The following is a 19,623-nucleotide window of genomic DNA, read 5'->3' as shown; positions in this document are numbered from 1 at the left end:
ACTGTGGTGGGTTTTTTTAACCATTTTAAAAAATTGAAGTATAGTTAATTTACAATGTTGTGTTAGTTTCAGGTATACAACAAAGTGATTCAGTTTTACATACAAATAAATAAATAAATATATACATATATATATTCTTTTCCATTATAGGTTATTACAAGATATTGAATACAGTTCCCTGTGCTATACAGTAGTACCTTGTTTATCTATTTAGAATTCTTGCTGTTAATCTCTTATTAATAAGCCACTTCTGGCTGGTGATGGTGTATGGTGCAGAGCCAGTCTCCTGCAATCCAAGCTGGAATTTTTTTTTGGTAATATTTATTTATTTATTTGGCTGCATTGGGTCATAGTTGCGGCACACAGCATCTTCGTTGTGGCACGCAGGCTTCTCTCTAGTTGTGGCGCTCGAGCTCTAGAGCCACAGGCTCAGTAGTTGCGGCGCACGGGCTTAGTTGCCCCGCGGCATGTGGGATCTTAACTCCCCGACCAGGGATTGAACCCGTGTCCCCTGCATCGGAAGTCAGATTCTTAACCACTGGACCACCAGGGAAGTCCCCTGGAATTTTTTTTTTGTTTCCAGTGTCTTCATGCCTAACTTCTCCTGAAGCCACTGGAGTGGACTGAGGGAGGAGAGGTTATTTAGCAAGATATGGCAAGCTAGAAGGCACACCAGGGCATTCTGTGGCTCCTTTCTGCCTTCAGGGTACTATCAGGCTCCAGCCAGCTCTATTTGAAGACGAGAAGCACCAGGGCTTGTGAGACCCTGGGCTGGGTGGATCAGATAATCCTCAGTTCATAAGGGGCTTGGCCCTATGTTTGGTTTCTACTGAGATCCAGAAACTCACAAGAAGCTATTTATCAAGAGAAGAACTGTTACTTGCTGAAGTTGGCTGGACCTCACCACCGCTTTGTGCCACCCTGGGGACTCTCCTTCTGGGACTTGCTTGCCACAGTCTCTAAGATCACCCCAGTATGTCAAGCACCACTGGATCCCCTGAGTCATAACGCCCCAGTGACAGATGTGCCTGAACTGCAGCCAGGAGCAGCCGGAGAGCCTTTCCTTGTCTGAGACCCCATTCTCAGAACGCTGTTTCTGCCTCTCAAATTTCAAGTGCAGCCCTGGTACCACCAGCATCATGGGACTCTAGGAGCGTCTGTAGCATGCTATCTACCCAAACACTTGCGTGCCCCCCGCATCAACCAAAGCACACTCCCCACTGTCCCTATTTCTCTGTGCCATGGTCCTCCTTCGGCACAGCTGGCTGTCCAAGACCGAGTCACATGCTTGCTCCCAGGTGCAAGGGGACCTGGGACAGTGAGTATCTGGCCTTTTGGTTCCTGAAGTGGTTGGTGGGTTCTGTCTCCCACCAAACTTAAAAAGAGATGTATGTGCTGGCCAGACCCAAACAATAAAACACAAAAACAACCTATCCCAAGGAGCTATGAAGATTATATGATTTACTACATTATTATAGTGTAGGAGTCACAGGCACAGAGTCTAACGCCAACTGCCTGGGTTCACTTCCTGGGCTCTGCCGCTCACTAGCCGTATGACTTTGTCAAGTTACTTCCCTTTGGTATGTGTAACTCCCTTATCTGTCAAGTGGACATGAGAGTGCTCATTTCACAGGGTTGTTGTGAGGATTAAACGCACAGAGCAGGGCTTCTCTGGTGGCACAGTGGTTAAGAATCCACCTACCAATGCAGGGGACACGGGTTCAAGCCCTGGTCCGGGAAGATGCCACATGCCGTGGAGCAACTGAGTCCCTGAGCCACAACTACTGAAGCCCGTGCGCCTAGAGCCGGTGCTCAGCAACAAAGAGAAGCCACCTCAGTGAGAATCCCGCGCACAGCCACGAAGACCCAATGCAGCCCCAAATAAATAAATTTTTAAAAATAAATAAATAAAACACACACAGAGCATGTAAAGAGCTTAGAGAAGTACCTGGCACAGGTAAGCTTTTATATGAGGCATGTGGTTCATGTCTCTTTCTTTGTCTTTAAGTCCTTAAAACAGCACCAAGGGCTTATTAAGCATTTAATAAGTGATGGCTGTTGTTGTTATTATCATTATTACCTGTGTCTTGCCTATTTGTCCAGGTATGTCTCTAGACTACATCCTGAAAGTGGAATTCCTAGGTAAAACGGTACACACAGTTTAACTTTTGATAGGTAGTGACAAATTGCATTTTGTTAATAAGGCACCAACTGGTACTCTCACCAATCCTGAATGAGCACGCCCTTTTCCTCCTGTCTCACCAATACTGGATTTTAACCTTTAAAAGTTTTGCTCTTCTAATAAGAAACTGTGTTATTGTATTCTTTCATTATTTCAATTTTTAAATTATGTATGTATTTCAAGCTTACTATAAAACTTTTAAAACTCCATAACTGGCAGTCCAGTGGTTAGGACTTGGCACTTTCACTGCCAAGGGTGCAGGTTCAATCCCTGGTCGGGAAACTAAGATCCCACAAGCTGTGTGATGCAGCCAAATAAAAAAAATTTAATTAAAAAAATTAAAATAGGGACTTCCTTGGTGGCACAGTGGTTGAGAATCCGCCTGCCAGTGCTGGGGACTGGAGTTCAAGCCCTGGTTCGGGAAGATCCCACATGCCGCGGAGCAACTAAGCCCGCGAACCACAACTACTGAGCCCACGTGCCACAACTACTGAAGCCCGCACGCCTAGAGCCTGTGCTCCACAACAAGAGGAGCCACCGCAATGAGAAGCCCACGCACCACAATGAAGAGTGGCCCCCGCTCGCCACAACTAGAGAAAGCCTGCACGCAGAAACGAAGACCCAATGCAGCCAAAAATAAATAAATACATACATAAATTTATTTTAAAAAATTAAAAACCGTGATTGATATATAATGTGAAAAATAAAAATTGCTCCCTGTAATCCAAGTCCTCAGAGGTAACCACTGTCAGTTACATTTGGTATGTTTGGTATAATAAAGGATGATTTATCTCTACAAATCCTTTTTTATGAACATATAAATATACATAGATATAAGTTAAACATATATACTTTAAACTAGTTTAATATAAATTAAATTAATTTAGACAATTAATTAAATGGTTTAATTTAATATATAGTTTTAATTAAATGAGATTATATTGTTTTTTACCCCTTGACCATATTCCTTGGATATCCTTCCATATCAGTATATACAAAACTGTACATTATGACTGCTTGGTGTTCCATATTATCGATGTTACATAATGTATTTAACCATTTCCCCTACTGATTGTTTCCAACTTCTTGCTATTACAAACAATGTTGCAATGAACATTCTATTCACATATTTGTGTCCTTGTCTATATTGCATACTTGTCTTTCCACAGAGTAGATCATTAAAATGGATTTCCCTTTAAAATGTTGCTAGGTATTGCTAAATTGCCTTCTTAAAATGTTCACCATTTTATACTTTTGCCAATAAAATACAAGCATGACCTTTTCCCCACACTCCTTCCAACCCTGAATATTATCAGTCTTTTTATTTTTGAAAATCATGTCATATTGTGGTTTTAACAAGCATTTCTCTGATTACTAATGAGATTGGGTAACTCTTTTTATGTTTATAAAGCCATTTATCTTTCATTTTCATATTCTTGGCACATTTTTCTGTTGCACTGTCTTTTTCCAATTGATTTGTTGGAGATTTTGGATCTTGAGAGCAATCATTGTTTTTCAGTTTAAACTTTGCCTTTTAAACTTTGGTTGACTTTTGACAAGCTAAGACAGGAACTCTCACAGTATTCATTTCCCAAATAGCAATTATTAGTATTTCTACACATGGCTGTGACCTTGGGGAGATCCTAGTGGAAACAGCAGGTTAGATATGGTGTATGGAAGACAGAGAATCCAGGATATGCATGGAGACGTTTTCCCGGGCCTCCCTCTGATTCCAAGTAGAACTGAGGACGTCTCCTCAAACCTTGGGACTCCTGTCTTTCTGGGACACTGGGAGAAGTATCCCCTACTTTCTTCCCAGTCAGCATCTTGGTGCCAAGGTGAGAAAGCAGAGGCCCTGGGCTCCCAAGGGAAGGAGAGGATTTGTTCCTGCCTGCCCTGAGTCTTCGTAGAGAAACTGTGACTCAGGAATATGACTCCAGGGACCAAAGGTCCTTCCAGCCTCAAATGGAAGGGCTTTTATTTTCCTTTGGATATTTTATTTACAGTACTGTAACGTGTCCAAAATGAAGGCTTGATTAGGGGGGTTGATGGCTTAATTTGGGCCATTAACCAAGAATGATGCAATTCTTTCTTCCCAGGCTCTTAACTGAAAGTGTGCCAGCCAAGTGGGCCTCTGTAAAGGTGGAGATGATTGCATTAAAGCAATGGCTTTATGGCTCTTGTCTCAGCTCTTCTGGAGCCAGTCCTGGCATGGGAGGAAGGCTGTAGGGGAGGGCGGAGTGTGATGGCAAACTTTCACCTGTGTCCCTGTAACCAACGTTACCTTTTCTAGACTACATAACTGGTTTTCAAACCCACTTCACCTTTTCTTCTTGTAGATTAGATGTATTACAAGACACATAATAGCTGTTCTAGTCAGACTCTTCATTTAAACAGAAAATCAAGTCTTCAGTAGGCAGAGGTTAAAGAGATTAGGTTATAAAGATTTAAGAGATTTATTTTTTTAAGCATTTTTAAAATGTATTTTATTTATTTATTTTTGGCTGCGTTGGGTCTTCATTGCTGCATGGGGGCTTTCTCTAGTTGCGGCGAGCAGGGGCTACTCTTTGTTGTGGTGCACGGGCTTCTCATTGCGGTGGCTTCTCTTGTTGCAGAGCACAGGCTCTAGGCTCGCGGGCTTCAGTAGTTGTGGCACGTGAGCTCAGTAGTTGTGGTGCATGGACTTAGTTGCTCTGCAGCGTGTGGGATCTTCCCGGACCAGGCTCGAACCTGTGTCCCCTGCATTGGCAGGTGGATTCTCAACCACTGTGCCACCCAGGAAGCCGCTAAGAGATTTATTGAGAAAGTCAATGGACAGTTATGGACCATCTAGATCTTGATGCAAATAAGCTGTAAAACGAAAACTTACGAGACAATGGGGGAAATTTGAACACTGATTTAATATTTGATAATAGTGAAGATATATTAATTTGTTTAGCTGTGATTATGGTATTGTGGTTTTTAAAAAAGAATTCTTATCTTGAAGGGATGCATACTGAAATATTAATTCAAGAAATAATATAATGTCTAGAGTTTGCTGCAAAAAAAATCCAAGGTAGAGGAAGGCTTGGAGGTATAGTTGAAACAAGATGGGTTATGAGCTGATCTTTATTGAAGGTGTATGCTGTACCTGTGGGTTCGTTATACTATTCACTCTACTTTTGTATTTATTGAAATTTTCCAGAATGAGAGAGAGAGAGATCTCTCTATCTCACTTTCTATTCTTGTCTTCTCTATCAAGAGATAGGGATAAAATAGTTAAGGTAACGGTTGCTTTTAAAGCACTTTCTTTCCCCTCTTTAGCATCTCCCTTGCTCTTGCCGGTAGACCAGTAGCCACTCCTCAGCACTGCCCACTGGGAGGCATGCATCTGACCACACTGCTAAAATCCTAGCGGCTTAACACCCCAGGGGTAATCCCTGCAGCTCAGAGGTGAGAAGAGGCCATCACATAACAGAAAGACATAAACTGCTGGTGGTGAAGTTTCAGGCATCAGCAGCAGGCCAGAAGGGAGGATATTTCTGAGTGGATTCGAGGTGGGGAGGAAGCTCTCTCAAATTATACCCTTTGTGGAAAGCCCTGGCAGAGGGCATTGTTGTTTTTTCTTTATTTCTCTTCTCTGAACTTCGTTGCTGCTCTGAGCAACAGGCTCTGAATTCAGCACTGTTCAGAGATGGGGAGGTGCTGTGAGATGAGCGTGGGCAGCTGGATGAATTAGTAAAACTTTGTTTCCTTAAGGTGAGATGAAGAAAAAAGCTACTTGCCTCTCCAGGTGTACTGTGGGCCGTGCCTGAGCCATTTGCTTGCTAGAGTGCAGTGCCCAGCCTGACACCAGTGACGCCTGGTAACTGGTTCTCAGTAAACGCTACTCTCTTCCTCTGAGGGCATGGAGTTGGTCTATTAAAACAAGGAGAAATGAGCAGCCCAGGGCTCAGAAATCCTGAGCAGGCCAAAACTTCAATTTGTCCAGCCAGTTCTGCTTCAGGCCGCCACAGGCTGCTACCTTATGTGCTATGGGCGTTTTTGTATACGTTTGTGTGTTCCTGGGTTCTTAGTTTGTTTATGCTGTTCGTTTGCACACAAACCTGTACCTGTATATACCAGACAACCCTTTCGAATGTTGTACTCTCGGTCACCCCTGCACTATCTTCCTTCCTTCTAATAGCACTTATATGAAACAATCTTATTTATTTATACATTTACTTGATTATTGGCTGTCTCCCTTAGAATGTCATCTCTTTGATGGCAGAAACTTTGTCTTGTTCACCATTTTGTCTACCAAAACAGGGCTCCAGAAATGTTTGTGGAGATTGAATGAATGAATGACCATGCACATGTGTGTCTTCAAAGGAGAGGGCAGAGAGGTTGGTGGGACAGCTGCTGGGTGAAGGGCCCAGGGCCAGTCCTTCTCCCTAGCCTGGGCTCCCACTGTGGCCCTGACTGCACTGCACTGATCTTCCATCCTGTTTTCTTTTCTTCCTCTCTTCCTTCCTCCCTTCCTTCCTTCTTTCTTTCCTTCCTTCCTTTCTTTCTTTCCCTCTCTCTCTCTCTCTCTCTCAATATATATATGTTTTGTTTTGTTTTAATACCTTTATTTGGGGTTTGGTTACAGAAGTAATATATGCTTTTTTTTTTTTTTTTTTTTTTTTGGCCATACCACACAACTTGTGGGACCTTAGTTCCCTGATCAGGGCTTGAACCCTGGGCCACCACAGTGAAAGCACAGAGTCCTAACCACTGGACCACCAGGGAACTCCCCATGCTTTTTATCTTTTAAAATCCAGAAGCATATAATGAAAAAATGGAAAATCATCACCTTCCTTCCATCACATCTCTCCAGAGGTAACCACGGCTGCTACTTAGATGTATATGCTCCCAGTCTTTCCCAGAGCACAGGAGGGGTCTCCACCACTCCCCCTACCAAGACCGCACAGCTCCAAGCTGTAGACATCTGCTTCCTCACTCCTCTCCCCCTTTCCGAGAAAAAGTCTCTCTGTTCTGAGGTTTCCAAGAAACAAAACATCAGAGCTTTCCACATTCCTTCTGTTCTTCTGCTCCCCACCCTCCTCCTCCTGAAACCAAACTAAGCAAAACAAAACGCAAAAACGCCAAGGATTGATTAGAAAAGCTGTGAGCTCCAGAGTCAGGCGGACCTGGGTAGAAATCCTACTCTGCCATCTGTCAGAAGCCTTGGGCCTCTCTGAGCCTCAGTTTCTTCGTGAGTGAAAGGAGGCTGCTTTACTTACAAGACTGGGTGCTGCAGGCAAGGGCTAGTGCACGGGAGGTGGTTTCACAAGTTAATTTTCCTTTCTCCCCATTATCACTCTGGAGCGGACTTACTGCTTCCCTATCATTTTTGTTTTGCTAGAGATGAAGAACACCAAGGTTTTTTTTTTCTTTCTCTCTTTCTTTTTTTTTTTTTTTTGACACATCAAGTTATTCTTAGAGACTCTGACTTCATCATCTCCTCTACTTTCCCTTTGCTGGGTTTCCCTCACTTCCCCATTTCCCCATCAGTGATCTCAGGGCCTGTTTAAAGAGGCTGAGGGTGGAAGAAAAGGGGAGAACCGTAAGCGCCCTGCGCCCTCCCTGTGCAGCTGACGCTCCAGGACCCACCGTGGCCATGAGAACCCATTTCCTGTTTGCGAAGGCCCAGCCAAAGTTCAGGCAGCAGTTACATAATCGCCTGGCTGTCCAACTGTCAACTCGATAGCCTATTGCCTCTAATAGTTACTGTGTTTCTCTAGGGCTTGAAAGGAACAGAAGGAACGTGGGCCACACCCACCCCGCCAGCCTTCCCAAGCACCTTGCTTCAGGCTGGGGGATGCCCGGCGTCGGGGCACCATGCAGGGCCTCCCTGGTTAGCAGATCTGAGCTGAAGTCCAACTCGCCCAACTCTAGTTGGCCTCTGGCTAGGGAAGGGCAGCCCTGAAATTCCTGAGAAGCAGCATTAGGGATGCTCAGGAGACCCCATGCTGATGGGGGTGCCATTCACGGTGGAAGCCCAAGCCCTGTTCATGTCAAAAGAAGCAAGTATACCATGGACGCTTCTCAGTCATCAGCCTGAACCCTGACCCTGGACTCCCTCCACCTGCAGCCTGGATTGGGACAGCTTTCCCCAAGCACCCTGCAGGCTCTGGAGTAAGAATTCTGGAAGAAAGCCACAGCAGGAGGTTAGGGGTGCCAAAGAGGAGCTGCAGAGACCTGCCAGATCAGAGCCACAGGGCATGAAAGAACTTGCAGTCAGTGACAGAGTCTGGAACAGCTCTGAAATAACAACTTCTTTGGACTTAAGAACTTTTTTTTTTTTTTTTTTAATTTATTTTTGGCTGCATTGGGTCTTTGTTGCTGCGTGCAGGCTTTCTCTAGTTGTGCCGATGGGCTTCTCATTGCGCTGGCCTCTCCTGCCGCGGAGCATGGGCTCCAGGCGCGCAGGCTTCAGCAGCTGTGGTGCATAGGCTCAGTAGCTGTGGCCTGCGGGCCCCAGAGCGCAGGCTCAGCAGCTGTAGCGCCCAGGCTTAGTTGCTCTGCAGCATGTGGGATCTTCCCGGACCAGGGATCGAACCCGTGTCCCCCGCATTGGCAGGCGGATTCCCAACCGCTGCACCAACAGGGAAGCCCTGGACTTAAGAACTTTTGATAAGACGGTGGGGATGGGGTTTCTTTCTCTTTCAGATCTTGCATGTTGGGCTACCTGAAGCCAAAAAGCAGAAGAGTAGAGAGGAGGTAGGATGGAGACCTCAGGAGGAGGAGGGCCAGAGGGATTAGGTAGGGTGATTGGAGACAGGCAAAGAAGCAGCCCTCAGGGGCCACCCCTGTGGGGCAGCTGCACCCACGAGGCTCACTCTGATAGCTGCCTGGCTGACAGTACAATGGCGAGGGTGTAGAAGAAGGAAAGAGCCAGGAGGGGTTGAGTGACACTGGGGATGAGGGGATAAGGGAGGACCCCTGCCCTGGGCAGCCACAGGGCATCTTCCTTTGTGGGCAAATGATCCCTCATTCATGGGGACCAGGAGGACAGAAACCCATCACACTGAAGCCCAGGTTTGCTCTCCTACCCTCCACTCTGGTTTGGAAACCTCGTGGCTCTTTTCTACAGGCGATCTCAAGCTCAAAGTTTGTTCCTTTCACTATCCAATAAAAACTCCACCCCAGAGCTTTCATCCAAGGAGATGAAAGTGGCTTCTGTGGACCAGAGCCAGCAGGCTCCTAGAAGAGTGGGGCAGGGGTTACCCTGGTCAGGTGGCCAACTTTGAGGAAAAAGGGGACCCTCGGCTTCAAGATGGAGAGCAATTTGTGTGGGTCCCCTTGTCCAGCTCTCTAAACCCTCGCTCCCTGGATGACGGCAGCCCCAGAGAAAGTTAAAGGGATCAGGCCTCAACCCTGACTCAGCTCTTCAGCAAGTAGCTGTCATTTGCCTGAGAGGCTGGGACACTATATGAGCAGGCTCAGCAGTCATGGAATCCTCCAGGTGGAGGACTCTTTCCTGGATAGATGGAGAACCTGAGTTTTATGGCTTGTCAGGGTCAGCTAGGGACTGAGGCACCAGGCTGGGAGAAGAGGGGGAGGCACTGCACTTTCACCTTCTGAGGTTTATAAGGGTAGTAGAGGGTAATAATGGCACTGCCAACTTTCCTTCCACTTCAAAGCTCAAAAGGATGGGTCTGGAGAAAGTGGAACCTGGACACATGACCCTGCCCTGGCAGGAAGACATGGGTGAGCAGTCCTTGGGGAACATGGTTGTCTGGAATAAGAAGGCAGTCTTAGGAGAGGGCTGACCCTGGCTGTGGATGCAGGAGCAAATGAGCCCACAGCCCTTGGTGCCCCTAAATGCCAAGAGACAGGTCCAAGTACAGAGATGAGCATTTAGAGACCCAGGAACTTGGCACATACACGCTCACGCAAACACACACACACACACACACACACACACACACGCACACAGGCACACATGCACATGCCCTCACAGGCATAAATATTCTGGCAGGCATGCACTCAGGAACACACCGACTTGCACAGGCACACATACATACACAAGCACAGGTTTTTACACACAAGCACCCTCACACAGACACAGATACACACTCATGCAGGCACATGCATAAAAGTACACACACAGGAAACACCCAGGTACACAGGAGCAAGCACACACAAACGCACATACCCAGGCACCCACTCCACTGAAGAGAAACGTGCGCAGGCACAGCATATATCTGCACATGCACAGGCGCCTGCGTACACACACTTGTACACACATACAAGCACACAGCCAATAACTCAAACACGGCCGCCCAAGCCATTTGAGAGCGCCCTGCCCGGGAGCTATCCATCATCCACTCCGGGCGGCGGCCGGGCCCTCCCCCTTCCCCGCCCACCCCCAGTTGGTGGTATAAATTCCGTCCCTTTGCCCCTTCCCCGCATAGCCTGCCTCGGACACCAGCACAGCCCTCCGTCTCTGCCCACTCCTGGCAGACCCGTCGGGAGCAAAGCGCACCAGCAAGCAGTATGGGTAAGGAGGGGGGCTTCTGACAACCGTCGCTGACCACCAATGGCCCGCCCCGCAGAAAGTGACAGAAAACCTGGAGGGGGAGCTGGTTAGGAGAGGGAGCGCCAGGCTCCGCTCCACCGGCCCCGCCCCACCCCCACCCATGCATTTCCCAGCTTAGCCGAAGTGCTGGAGGCGTCTGGGAAGAAAGGCAGAGGGACTGCTGGGAAGGGTGACTTTGGACTTCCCCCCACCCCGCCGCTCCCCAGCTGCAGCCTGCGGCCAGGGAGCCTTTCTGCAGCTGAGAAAATAAGGATAGGGGTACTTAGGAGGAGCTCTATCTCTCTGTCTGTTACCATAGGAGACAGACAGCCCTGATTTCAGCCCTAAGCCAACTTCTTACTGCAGGGAGTAGGGAACCCAGGCCTCTGTGACCAGGTTGCTCTTTAGCTACCCTGCCCCACCAATCACTTTGGGAGGGAAATCAGGGAGCCTCCCTCTCTCGAGGTGGGAGAGGGGCTGTTTCAGTGCGTCCCACCCTCTCAGTCCGCCAAGTTCTCCAACTCCCCCATCCATGGACTCCTGGATGTCAGGCTGAGGAAGAGTCTGGGTCTGGCTGGGAGTACTGAGGTCCTTGCCCCCTGTGGATCTGGGTCTTTTCTGGCAGAATGCCCAACAAACCAGCCTGGCCTTGGGAAAACCCAATGAGCTTTCCCTGGGCTCATCTCAAACCCAAAGGTGTTCAGAGATCTTGCTTGAGATGCTTAAGACAGGGGGAATGTTCCCCCAGAAAGAGGACTGTTGCTCAGTGTGGCCCGAGTGGCACGCAGGGCCTGACCCTGACTCTCAGAAATGCTGTGCGGGATACGGCAGTTAGGGTCTGGGACGGGGAGATGGTGCTGAGGGGCAGTACCTCCTTCACACACCTCTTTCATACCTTTACTTCTCTCTCAGTCTCTGGTTTTGCAGATTTTGCATCTCTGTCTTGATGTCTCGGAGTTTTGAATCTCCTTCCCCTCCGCCTCACCTCCTGTACCAAGCCCTGACACAGCTTGGTTGTATAGCAGGACAAGTCTCCTTAATTCCTTTGGACTGGACCTCACCGTGTCCCATCCCAGCCCCAGCCCTCTCTGGGCAGCAGGCACTGCCTGGGATTTCTGGCACAGCGCTACCCATATTTATACAACACCTCTCACTTAATAAAAGTACTTCTGAATACTTTGTCTTATTTGGCCTTCATAGCCACTTAGAGAAGAAGGTAAGATATTATTACCCCTTTTAGGTGAACAAAGGGGAGAAAATAGAGAGAGTAGATGTCACACCTGGACCTTGACACCACGCTTCTGGACTCAAAAATGCTGTTGCTGCCTCTCAGCCTCCTAAGTCACTTGGCTGCTGCAAGTAGGGGGACCTGGCTCCCTGGCTGAGTGCCTGAGCCCAGACACCAGTGGAGGCTCGATTCTGGGGCAGTAGCCGGACTGGCCATGGGACCAGGCAGGGAGGCAGTGTCAAGTCCTGTGAACTCCACTCCAGGATTTCTTTTGGCCTACAGCTCCCTCTGTTTATTCCTCAGCCTTTCCTCCCGGTTAGGCCCCAAATCCTGATGCTTAATGCCTGGTGGCAGCCCTCCTTCTCAGCGACTGACTATGGTTCCTGACTTTGGTCCCGTACATCCACGTACTGGCTTCTCTTGCCAGACTTCAGGGGACAAGGAGGGCCACTTCCTACAGCTCTGGTGGGTGGGCCTCTGAGCTTTCCAGGGTTGGGCCAAACAACTTGCTTTACAGATAAAGTAAGTGGATGGGGCCCACCCACGGGTAGAAACTGGTCTAAGGACATTCAGTTAGTATCCGTCCTGCAGCCTTGAACTTCAGCCTCCTATCCCTTACCAGACCCTTGGTTATATAACCCAGGCTCTGGCCAGCAGCCTGGGGTCAGGACCCAGAGGGGAGGGAAGCAGGAAGTGTTCCAGCTCCTGATTTAGATACCTTTCAGTGAAAGGAGCTGAACAGGCACCACCGTCACTCCCTGATGGCTATTCCTTAAGAGCAGCCAGGGTTTACGGGCTCCTACCAGGCAAGTACAAAGCTGTACACTTGTCTGCAGCTTCTTGTTTCTTTCTCATAAAAGCCCTTTGTGGTCTTCTTATTACCTTCTTCTTACAGATGATGTGGAAACTGAGGCCAGGGGGGTTAGGTGATTTGCCTAAGCTCCCGTGGCTAGTCAGTGACCAGCTGGGATTGGGACCCAAGTCAATGTCATAACCACTGCACCACACTGCCTCCCCTGCACTCACCCTTCTCCTGCCTCCCCTGGGTCCTGCTCAAGGGTCTGTGCACCTTCAGGTCATAGCTCTGCAGCTCTTCCCGCCATACCCACGTACTCATCAGGGTTTTGAGGGTCTGGAGGGGACCTGAGACAGTGCCTCTGCCTTGGCCAGTGGCAGCCGGGGGTTTGGGGGGCTCGGGTTGCAGCATGTGAGGAGGGAGCCTTCATCCTCCAGAGCGCGGTGCAGCCAGCATGCCCCATTGTTTCCACAGCTACGAAATGTGGGAAATGTGGACCTGGCTACCCTTCACCTCTGGAGGCCATGAAAGGTAAGTGTGGGAAGACTGAGAGCCAGCACCCCCAGGAGTAGGCAAGCCAGTGCCTGCTACCGATTCCACTGCTGACACACACCCTGCCTTGCCCCGGCCCTCGTCTCCACCCTGCCCACCCCACCACCTGCTTTCTACCCTCTAGGACCCAGGGAGGAGATTGTCTACCTGCCCTGTATCTACCGAAACACGAACACTGAGGCCCCGGATTATCTGGCCACTGTGGACGTTGACCCCAAGTCTCCCCAGTACTGCCAGGTGAGGTGGGGCTTGGGCACCAGAGGACCCTCAGACCCCTCCTCTAGCCCTGGCCCTGGCAGTGCCCTTTCCCTGCTCCATCTTTCTTCACCCTCCCTGGGTATGGTTGTTCAGGCTGTTCACTACACAAGGGCACCCCCCCACCCATGGGCAAGGGCAGTGCTGAAAATGAAGTCTGTGCTGTGCTACCAGGATGAAATGGGTCCAGAGGGCCCCTTCTCCGTAAGCGCGCAGAGGTGTGGTCTGGGTGAGCACCACCCCTGCCCACTCTCCTATCCTAGGTCATCCACCGGCTGCCCATGCCCCACCTGAAGGACGAGCTGCATCACTCAGGATGGAACACCTGCAGCAGCTGCTTCGGGGACAGCACCAAGTCGCGCACCAAGCTGCTGCTGCCCAGTCTCATCTCCTCCCGAATTTATGTGGTGGACGTGGGCACCGAGCCCCACGCTCCGAGGCTGCACAAGGCACGTCTTCTGCCCTAGCCGGCTCTGGGCCCCTAATGTGCCCACCACCCAGGGCAGCCTGTGGGCAAGGAAGCCGCCCCTAAAGCAGCTCCCTCCAGCTCTTGTGCAGGGTTGGGGCTCAACAGCAGCGAGTGGGGCTAGACTTTGGAGGAGAGTTACCAGGTGTGCTGGGTCATCATCACCCAGGGGCACCACAGGGGAGGAAGGAGGCTCTCGTTTTTCACTCCGAGCTGGAGAAGGAGCCATTTCTGCCCCAGCCAGTTAGGAGCCCAGGGCTTTCCTTAGGCGGGAGCCTCTGATCCTTCCTTTCAACACTTTGTTGAGTGCCTTCTTTGTGCCAGGCGCTCACTGCTGGACGCTGGTGATACAAAGTTGACACTGGCATCCTCCCAGCCTGGGAGGAGCTTATGGTCTCAAAGGGCTGTGAGTGCCCTCAAGACAGGCAAGGTGAGAGAAGTCCATGTTTTCTGCTGGGGAGTTATCAGTCTCTGTGACGCCCCTGCTGCGCTGCAGACTCAGTCTTTGCCATATTCCTGCGGGGAAAATTGTGTCTGTGTTTCAGAGGAAAAGAGGGTAGGGTCAGTAGATAGAAGTGTGGGAGGGGAGGAGTGAGGAGTGGGGACTCCTGGCCCTGTAAGATTCTGATGCCTTTCCTTACCCTCTCCAGGTTGTTGAGCCCAAGGACATCCATGCCAAGTGTGACCTGGGCTACCTCCACACCACCCACTGCCTGGCCAGTGGGGACGTGATGATCAGTTCCTTGGGAGACCCCAAGGGCAATGGCAAAGGTACCTGCCAGCACTGTAGGCACATCTGTGAGGGAAGCAGATCCCAAACTGAGGGAGGGATGGAATGACCTTCCAGGGAGAACCAGAGGGCAGGATCTCATCCAATATTTAAACTATAGTCAAGTAACGTCAGTTGTTTCCATTATTTTTATGAAGGTGAACCTTAAATGATGAATTCACTTACAAGTTATAGTCAGAACTGTCTGCCATGGGAAATGTGAGCAAGTACAGACATGGCCCCAGAAAACACGTGCATTTAATATTGGCCTTCTTGAGTTCATGAGCAAATCTCACAGTCCTTGAGATCCTTAATTGTCACAGCTACTTTCTCATTTATGGTATGATCAGAGCTTTCACATAAAATGTCTACTATGTGCCAGACACAACCTATGAGATAGATGCTACTGTGATCCCTGTGTTACAGATTAGGAAGCCGGGGCACAGACTGGCTAAGTAATTTACCCAAAGTCAGCCAGCTGTTAAGTCACAGAGCTGGAACTCAAACCCAGCAACATGGCTCCAGAATCTACGTCCTAATCACCATGCTGTGCTGCTTCTCTCCCAGCCTTACATATTTCACCAGAACTCCCCATCCAAGGGCTTGGAGTGAGATATCAGTTAAGGTCATCCAGTTAAGGTTACTGCGTTAGACTCTATTTAAGTGCTTTTTCCAGGAGATGGGATGCATGACATTCCTAGATTTAAGAACACTTAGGAGTAGACATCTATTTACATTTGCAGAGAAGTGGCAAGGTGTCATGACATGTTCAGCTGGGGAAAAACATAGTGGGCATTCATGTGGAATTACAGATAAATATAATTTTCTCTCTAAAAAAAAATGGAGTGAGTGAGCAGAATGGAGTCTAGACTCTGGCAGGAACCCTACCCTGAAAGTAGGAGGCTAGGCAAAGGAAGCACAGGGTATAGAGTCCCAGAAGATCTTGGCTCAAGGGAGGAAAAATTTACCCTGTGGTCTGGGAGAGAGATGAACTTGATGGGAGGTAGGGGCACCAGAGTAAGTCCCCACTTCTTACCCTGCCCTCTGGGTGGGACCCTTTGGACAGGTATCCAAATTCAGCTCCTGAATTTAAGGATCAGGCAAACTCAGTGGGAGGAGGGGCACCAGGCAATGGGCTTGGAGCCTCTTGGACAGGCCTTGGGGGTGAGGGCTGGGTGCGGGTCGCACCTCCACCAACTCTACCTACCACCCTACTTCCTTCCCTGCTCAGGGGGTTTTGTGCTGCTGGATGGAGAGACGTTTGAGGTGAAGGGCACGTGGGAGCGGCCTGGAGGTGCCGCGCCTATGGGCTATGACTTCTGGTACCAGCCTCGACACAATGTCATGGTCAGCACTGAATGGGCAGCTCCCAACGTCTTACGAGATGGCTTCAACCCCGCTGATGTTGAGGCGGGTGAGAATCCCCCACTCCCCGTGGGCTGGCAGGAGCCTGGTCACACGAACCCCTGCTCTCTATTCCACACCCCTACTCTCCAGCCCTCTTACTTCCCTCTTGTGGACCCCAGACTCTTGGGGTGATGATACAGGATGTGCTGAGTGCTCTGACTACTCAAGTGTCCTTCTGACAATCCAACCCATGTTTCAACCTTCTCCCCTGTGCTGTGCCCCAGCCTTGGCCCATGCCCTCCCGCCCTGATCCTGATTCCATCTTCCGGCCGCATCCCCACCCCAGGGCTGTATGGGAACCACTTACATGTGTGGGACTGGCAGCGCCATGAGATGGTGCAGACCCTGACTCTACAGGACGGCCTCATCCCCCTGGAGGTCCGCTTCCTGCACAACCCGGCCGCTGATCAGGGCTTCGTGGGCTGTGCCCTCAGCTCCAACATACAGCGCTTCTATAAGAATGAGGTGACGTGCACCCTAGCCCTCTCCTCCTGGCAGTCCTGTCAGCGCTCTGCCCAGCTTCCATAGCCGTGACGCTCCCTTCTCCCTAGGAGTGACCCAGGCCTCCTCTGCCTGGCTCCACCAACCCAGACTTCCCAGGAATAAAAAACAAGGCCACCTGCCCTGCCTGTCTCCTCTCAGTCCTAGGCTAATTTCTCCCTGAGCCCTAACTGGCTATATTTATTTATTCATTCATTCAAAAAATATTTAGTGAGTCAGGCACTGTGTTAGGTGCTGGGAATACAGTGGTGAAGCAGGCATGATCCCTGCCTTAAGGGGTCTGCATGGGGGTTAGACCCTAGTGGCAAGAAGGCCCTGCATCTACTCTCTCCCTGTAGACAGTATGCCCTGGGGAGACCCAGATCTGACACTCATTGCCCAGCTCTGACAGGCTCACCTCTCTGCCTCTTGACCCCAACGCAGGGAGGTACTTGGTCAGTGGAGAAGGTGATCCAGGTGCCCCCCAAGAAAGTGAAGGGCTGGATGCTGCCTGAAATGCCAGGTGAGTGCTCAGGGGAGTGTGGGAATCGGAAGGTTGATTCTCAGGCTGGGGAACAAGAATCTTAAGGTGCCTCTGAACTGCAACCCCCCACCCAGGCCTGATCACTGACATCCTGCTGTCCCTGGACGACCGCTTCCTCTACTTCAGCAACTGGCTGCACGGGGATCTGCGGCAGTATGACATCTCTGACCCGCAGAGGCCCCGCCTCACGGGACAGGTGGGTCCTAGCAGGATGGAGAGGAAAGGAGGGAGGAGGTAGAAGTCTGGGCATGAGGTGGAGGGTATGAACTGGCTGGGGCATGATAAGGGAGGTGCAGGAAAAGCAAAGATGGGGGCTGAGGGATGGTTCAGGCCAGGACCACGGGGAATTGTGGCTAGACGCGGGGAACGTGAGGGAGTGAGGCTCTCTTCCTGCAATGTCCTAACCTCCCACCACTGTCCTCCTTTATGCTGTGCACCTCCCCACCCAGCTCTTCCTCGGGGGCAGCATTGTTAAGGGAGGCCCCGTGCAGGTGCTGGAGGACCAGGAGCTAAAATCCCAGCCAGAGCCCCTGGTGGTCAAGGTGAGGATCTCTCTGCGTGCTCATGGGCCCCTCAGATCTGTGCTGGAGAAGTATGGGGGAGGGGGCTGGGCAGCGGCTGAGCATGTCCTTGGGGTTTGGGTGGTGCCACTGATTCCCGCCTAGTATCTGTATGTAACCCTGGGGTCTGACCCCTGGTTTTCCCAAGGGGAAACAAGTGGCCGGAGGCCCTCAGATGATCCAGCTTAGCCTGGATGGGAAGCGTCTGTACGTCACCACGTCGCTGTACAGTGCCTGGGACAAGCAGTTTTACCCTGATCTCATCAGGTGAGAAGTGGACAGCCTGGGCTCCCCTCCCAGCCCTCCCCTCCCAGAGGGGTTTGGCTTTCTGAAGACTCCTTGGCTCCGCTTCCAGACTCTGCGCCCTCCTCAGGAACCCCTCTCCCCGCCCTCACACTTACCTAATTCTTGGGGGAAGGGGACGGGCCCCCTCTGACCTCTTTCTTCTCCCTCCTGTTTCTACCAGGGAAGGCTCTGTGATGCTGCAGATCGATGTAGACACAGTAAAGGGAGGGCTGGAGTTGAACCCCAACTTCCTGGTAGACTTTGGGAAGGAGCCCCTCGGCCCAGCCCTGGCCCATGAGCTCCGCTACCCTGGGGGCGACTGCAGCTCTGACATCTGGCTCTGAAGTCCACTCCTTCTAAAGCCCCACTCCACATCCTGCGCCCTCACTTCTGGAGGGACCCGGCTTCGCTCTGCTCTCTCAGTCACCGACCCGCGGCAGCTTGTCCTCCCAAAGCCAAACTCAGGCCGTTGAAACGAAATGAGCCGTGTCTCTAGCTACCCACCACTGCTGCGAGCTGCTCACTGAGCTCTTGGAAATTATTTCACTAAGAAATAAACTGGTGAACCTTTTCCTGAGATCCCCTTGTCTTTGGGGGCACCGGGCCTATGACTCCTCCTCTGCCGGCCCTCTGTATCTTGCACGGGAAAGTCCTGAAGAGGACCAGGGTGTGGGATGGTTTTGATGACTAGCTCATACCAGGGATCACAGCACGATGCTAAGGGTGCCAGAATCTCACTTTTATGGCCAGACAGAACCTGAAGATTGTGGAGGTGGTCGTCACAAGGAAAGTTGACAGGAAGGAAGCTGTCAATCAGTGTTCCTAAACTTTTTTCTGTTTTTTAATTCGTGCTCTCTTTTAATGAACCTAAAATCTCACCCACCTCCCCCAGGAGAATGTAATGCGCCCCCTCACACACAGGAGATACCTTAGGCCCCTGACGTAGATGGTGCCATCAGTTGAACACACTGCTCTGAGGAGGTTAGGTGTGTCACCTCCTACCTGGAAGACAGGAACACGACGGGGCAGGAGGGCTGGGAACATCAAGGTAGCCACCCCAACACACTAGGCCCTGGCATTCTTGTTTCCTCACCTGGACAGTGTTTTAGAACCTTGCCCAAATCAGAGATGCCTCCTTTCTCTGCAGTAAGCCTTTAGTTGTTTATAAGAGGAATGGGATGGAAGTTTCAGGAACCTAAGAGACAGCAGCCAAGCAGTGATTCTAAGATAATTCTTTTTTAATTTTTATTTATTTATTTTTGGCTGCGTTGGGTCTTCGTTGCTGCACGCGGGCTTTCCTCTAGTTGCGGTGAGCAGGGGCTACTCTTCGCTGCGGTGCGCAGACTTCTCATTGCGGTGGCTTCTCTTGTTTCGGAGCGTGGGCTCTAGGCGCGCGGGCTCCAGTAGTTGTGGCACGTGGGCTCAGTAGTTGTGGCTCGTGGGCCTTAGAACACAGGCTCCGTAGTTGTGGAGCACAGGCTTAGTTGCTCCATGGCATGTGGGATCTTCCCGGACCAGGGCTTGAACCCATGTCCCCTGCATTGGCAGGCAGATTCTTAACCACTGCACCAC

At 50.5% G+C, this 19,623-nt stretch overlaps 1 protein-coding gene across 1 annotated transcript; it reads left to right on the top strand.

The window, feature by feature from the left end:
• The first annotated feature begins 10,620 nt into the window (after positions 1 to 10,620).
• On the top strand, positions 10,621 to 18,624 carry SELENBP1 (selenium binding protein 1). Its single transcript, XM_065876919.1, has 12 exons — positions 10,621 to 10,691; positions 13,208 to 13,264; positions 13,410 to 13,522; positions 13,804 to 13,989; positions 14,657 to 14,777; positions 16,007 to 16,189; positions 16,469 to 16,647; positions 17,107 to 17,185; positions 17,281 to 17,402; positions 17,656 to 17,748; positions 17,915 to 18,033; positions 18,233 to 18,624. The coding sequence occupies exons 1-12, from the start codon at positions 10,688 to 10,690 to the stop codon at positions 18,393 to 18,395; spliced, it is 1,419 nt and encodes a 472-aa protein (XP_065732991.1). The 5' UTR covers positions 10,621 to 10,687; the 3' UTR covers positions 18,396 to 18,624.
• Positions 18,625 to 19,623: the final 999 nt, after the last annotated feature.

The sequence above is a fragment of the Phocoena phocoena genome, chromosome 1, assembly GCF_963924675.1.
Source record: "Phocoena phocoena chromosome 1, mPhoPho1.1, whole genome shotgun sequence".
Lineage (NCBI taxonomy): Eukaryota > Metazoa > Chordata > Mammalia > Artiodactyla > Phocoenidae > Phocoena > Phocoena phocoena.
Note: the sequence above shows the minus strand (reverse complement) of the source record. Positions and strands in the feature narration are given on the sequence as shown.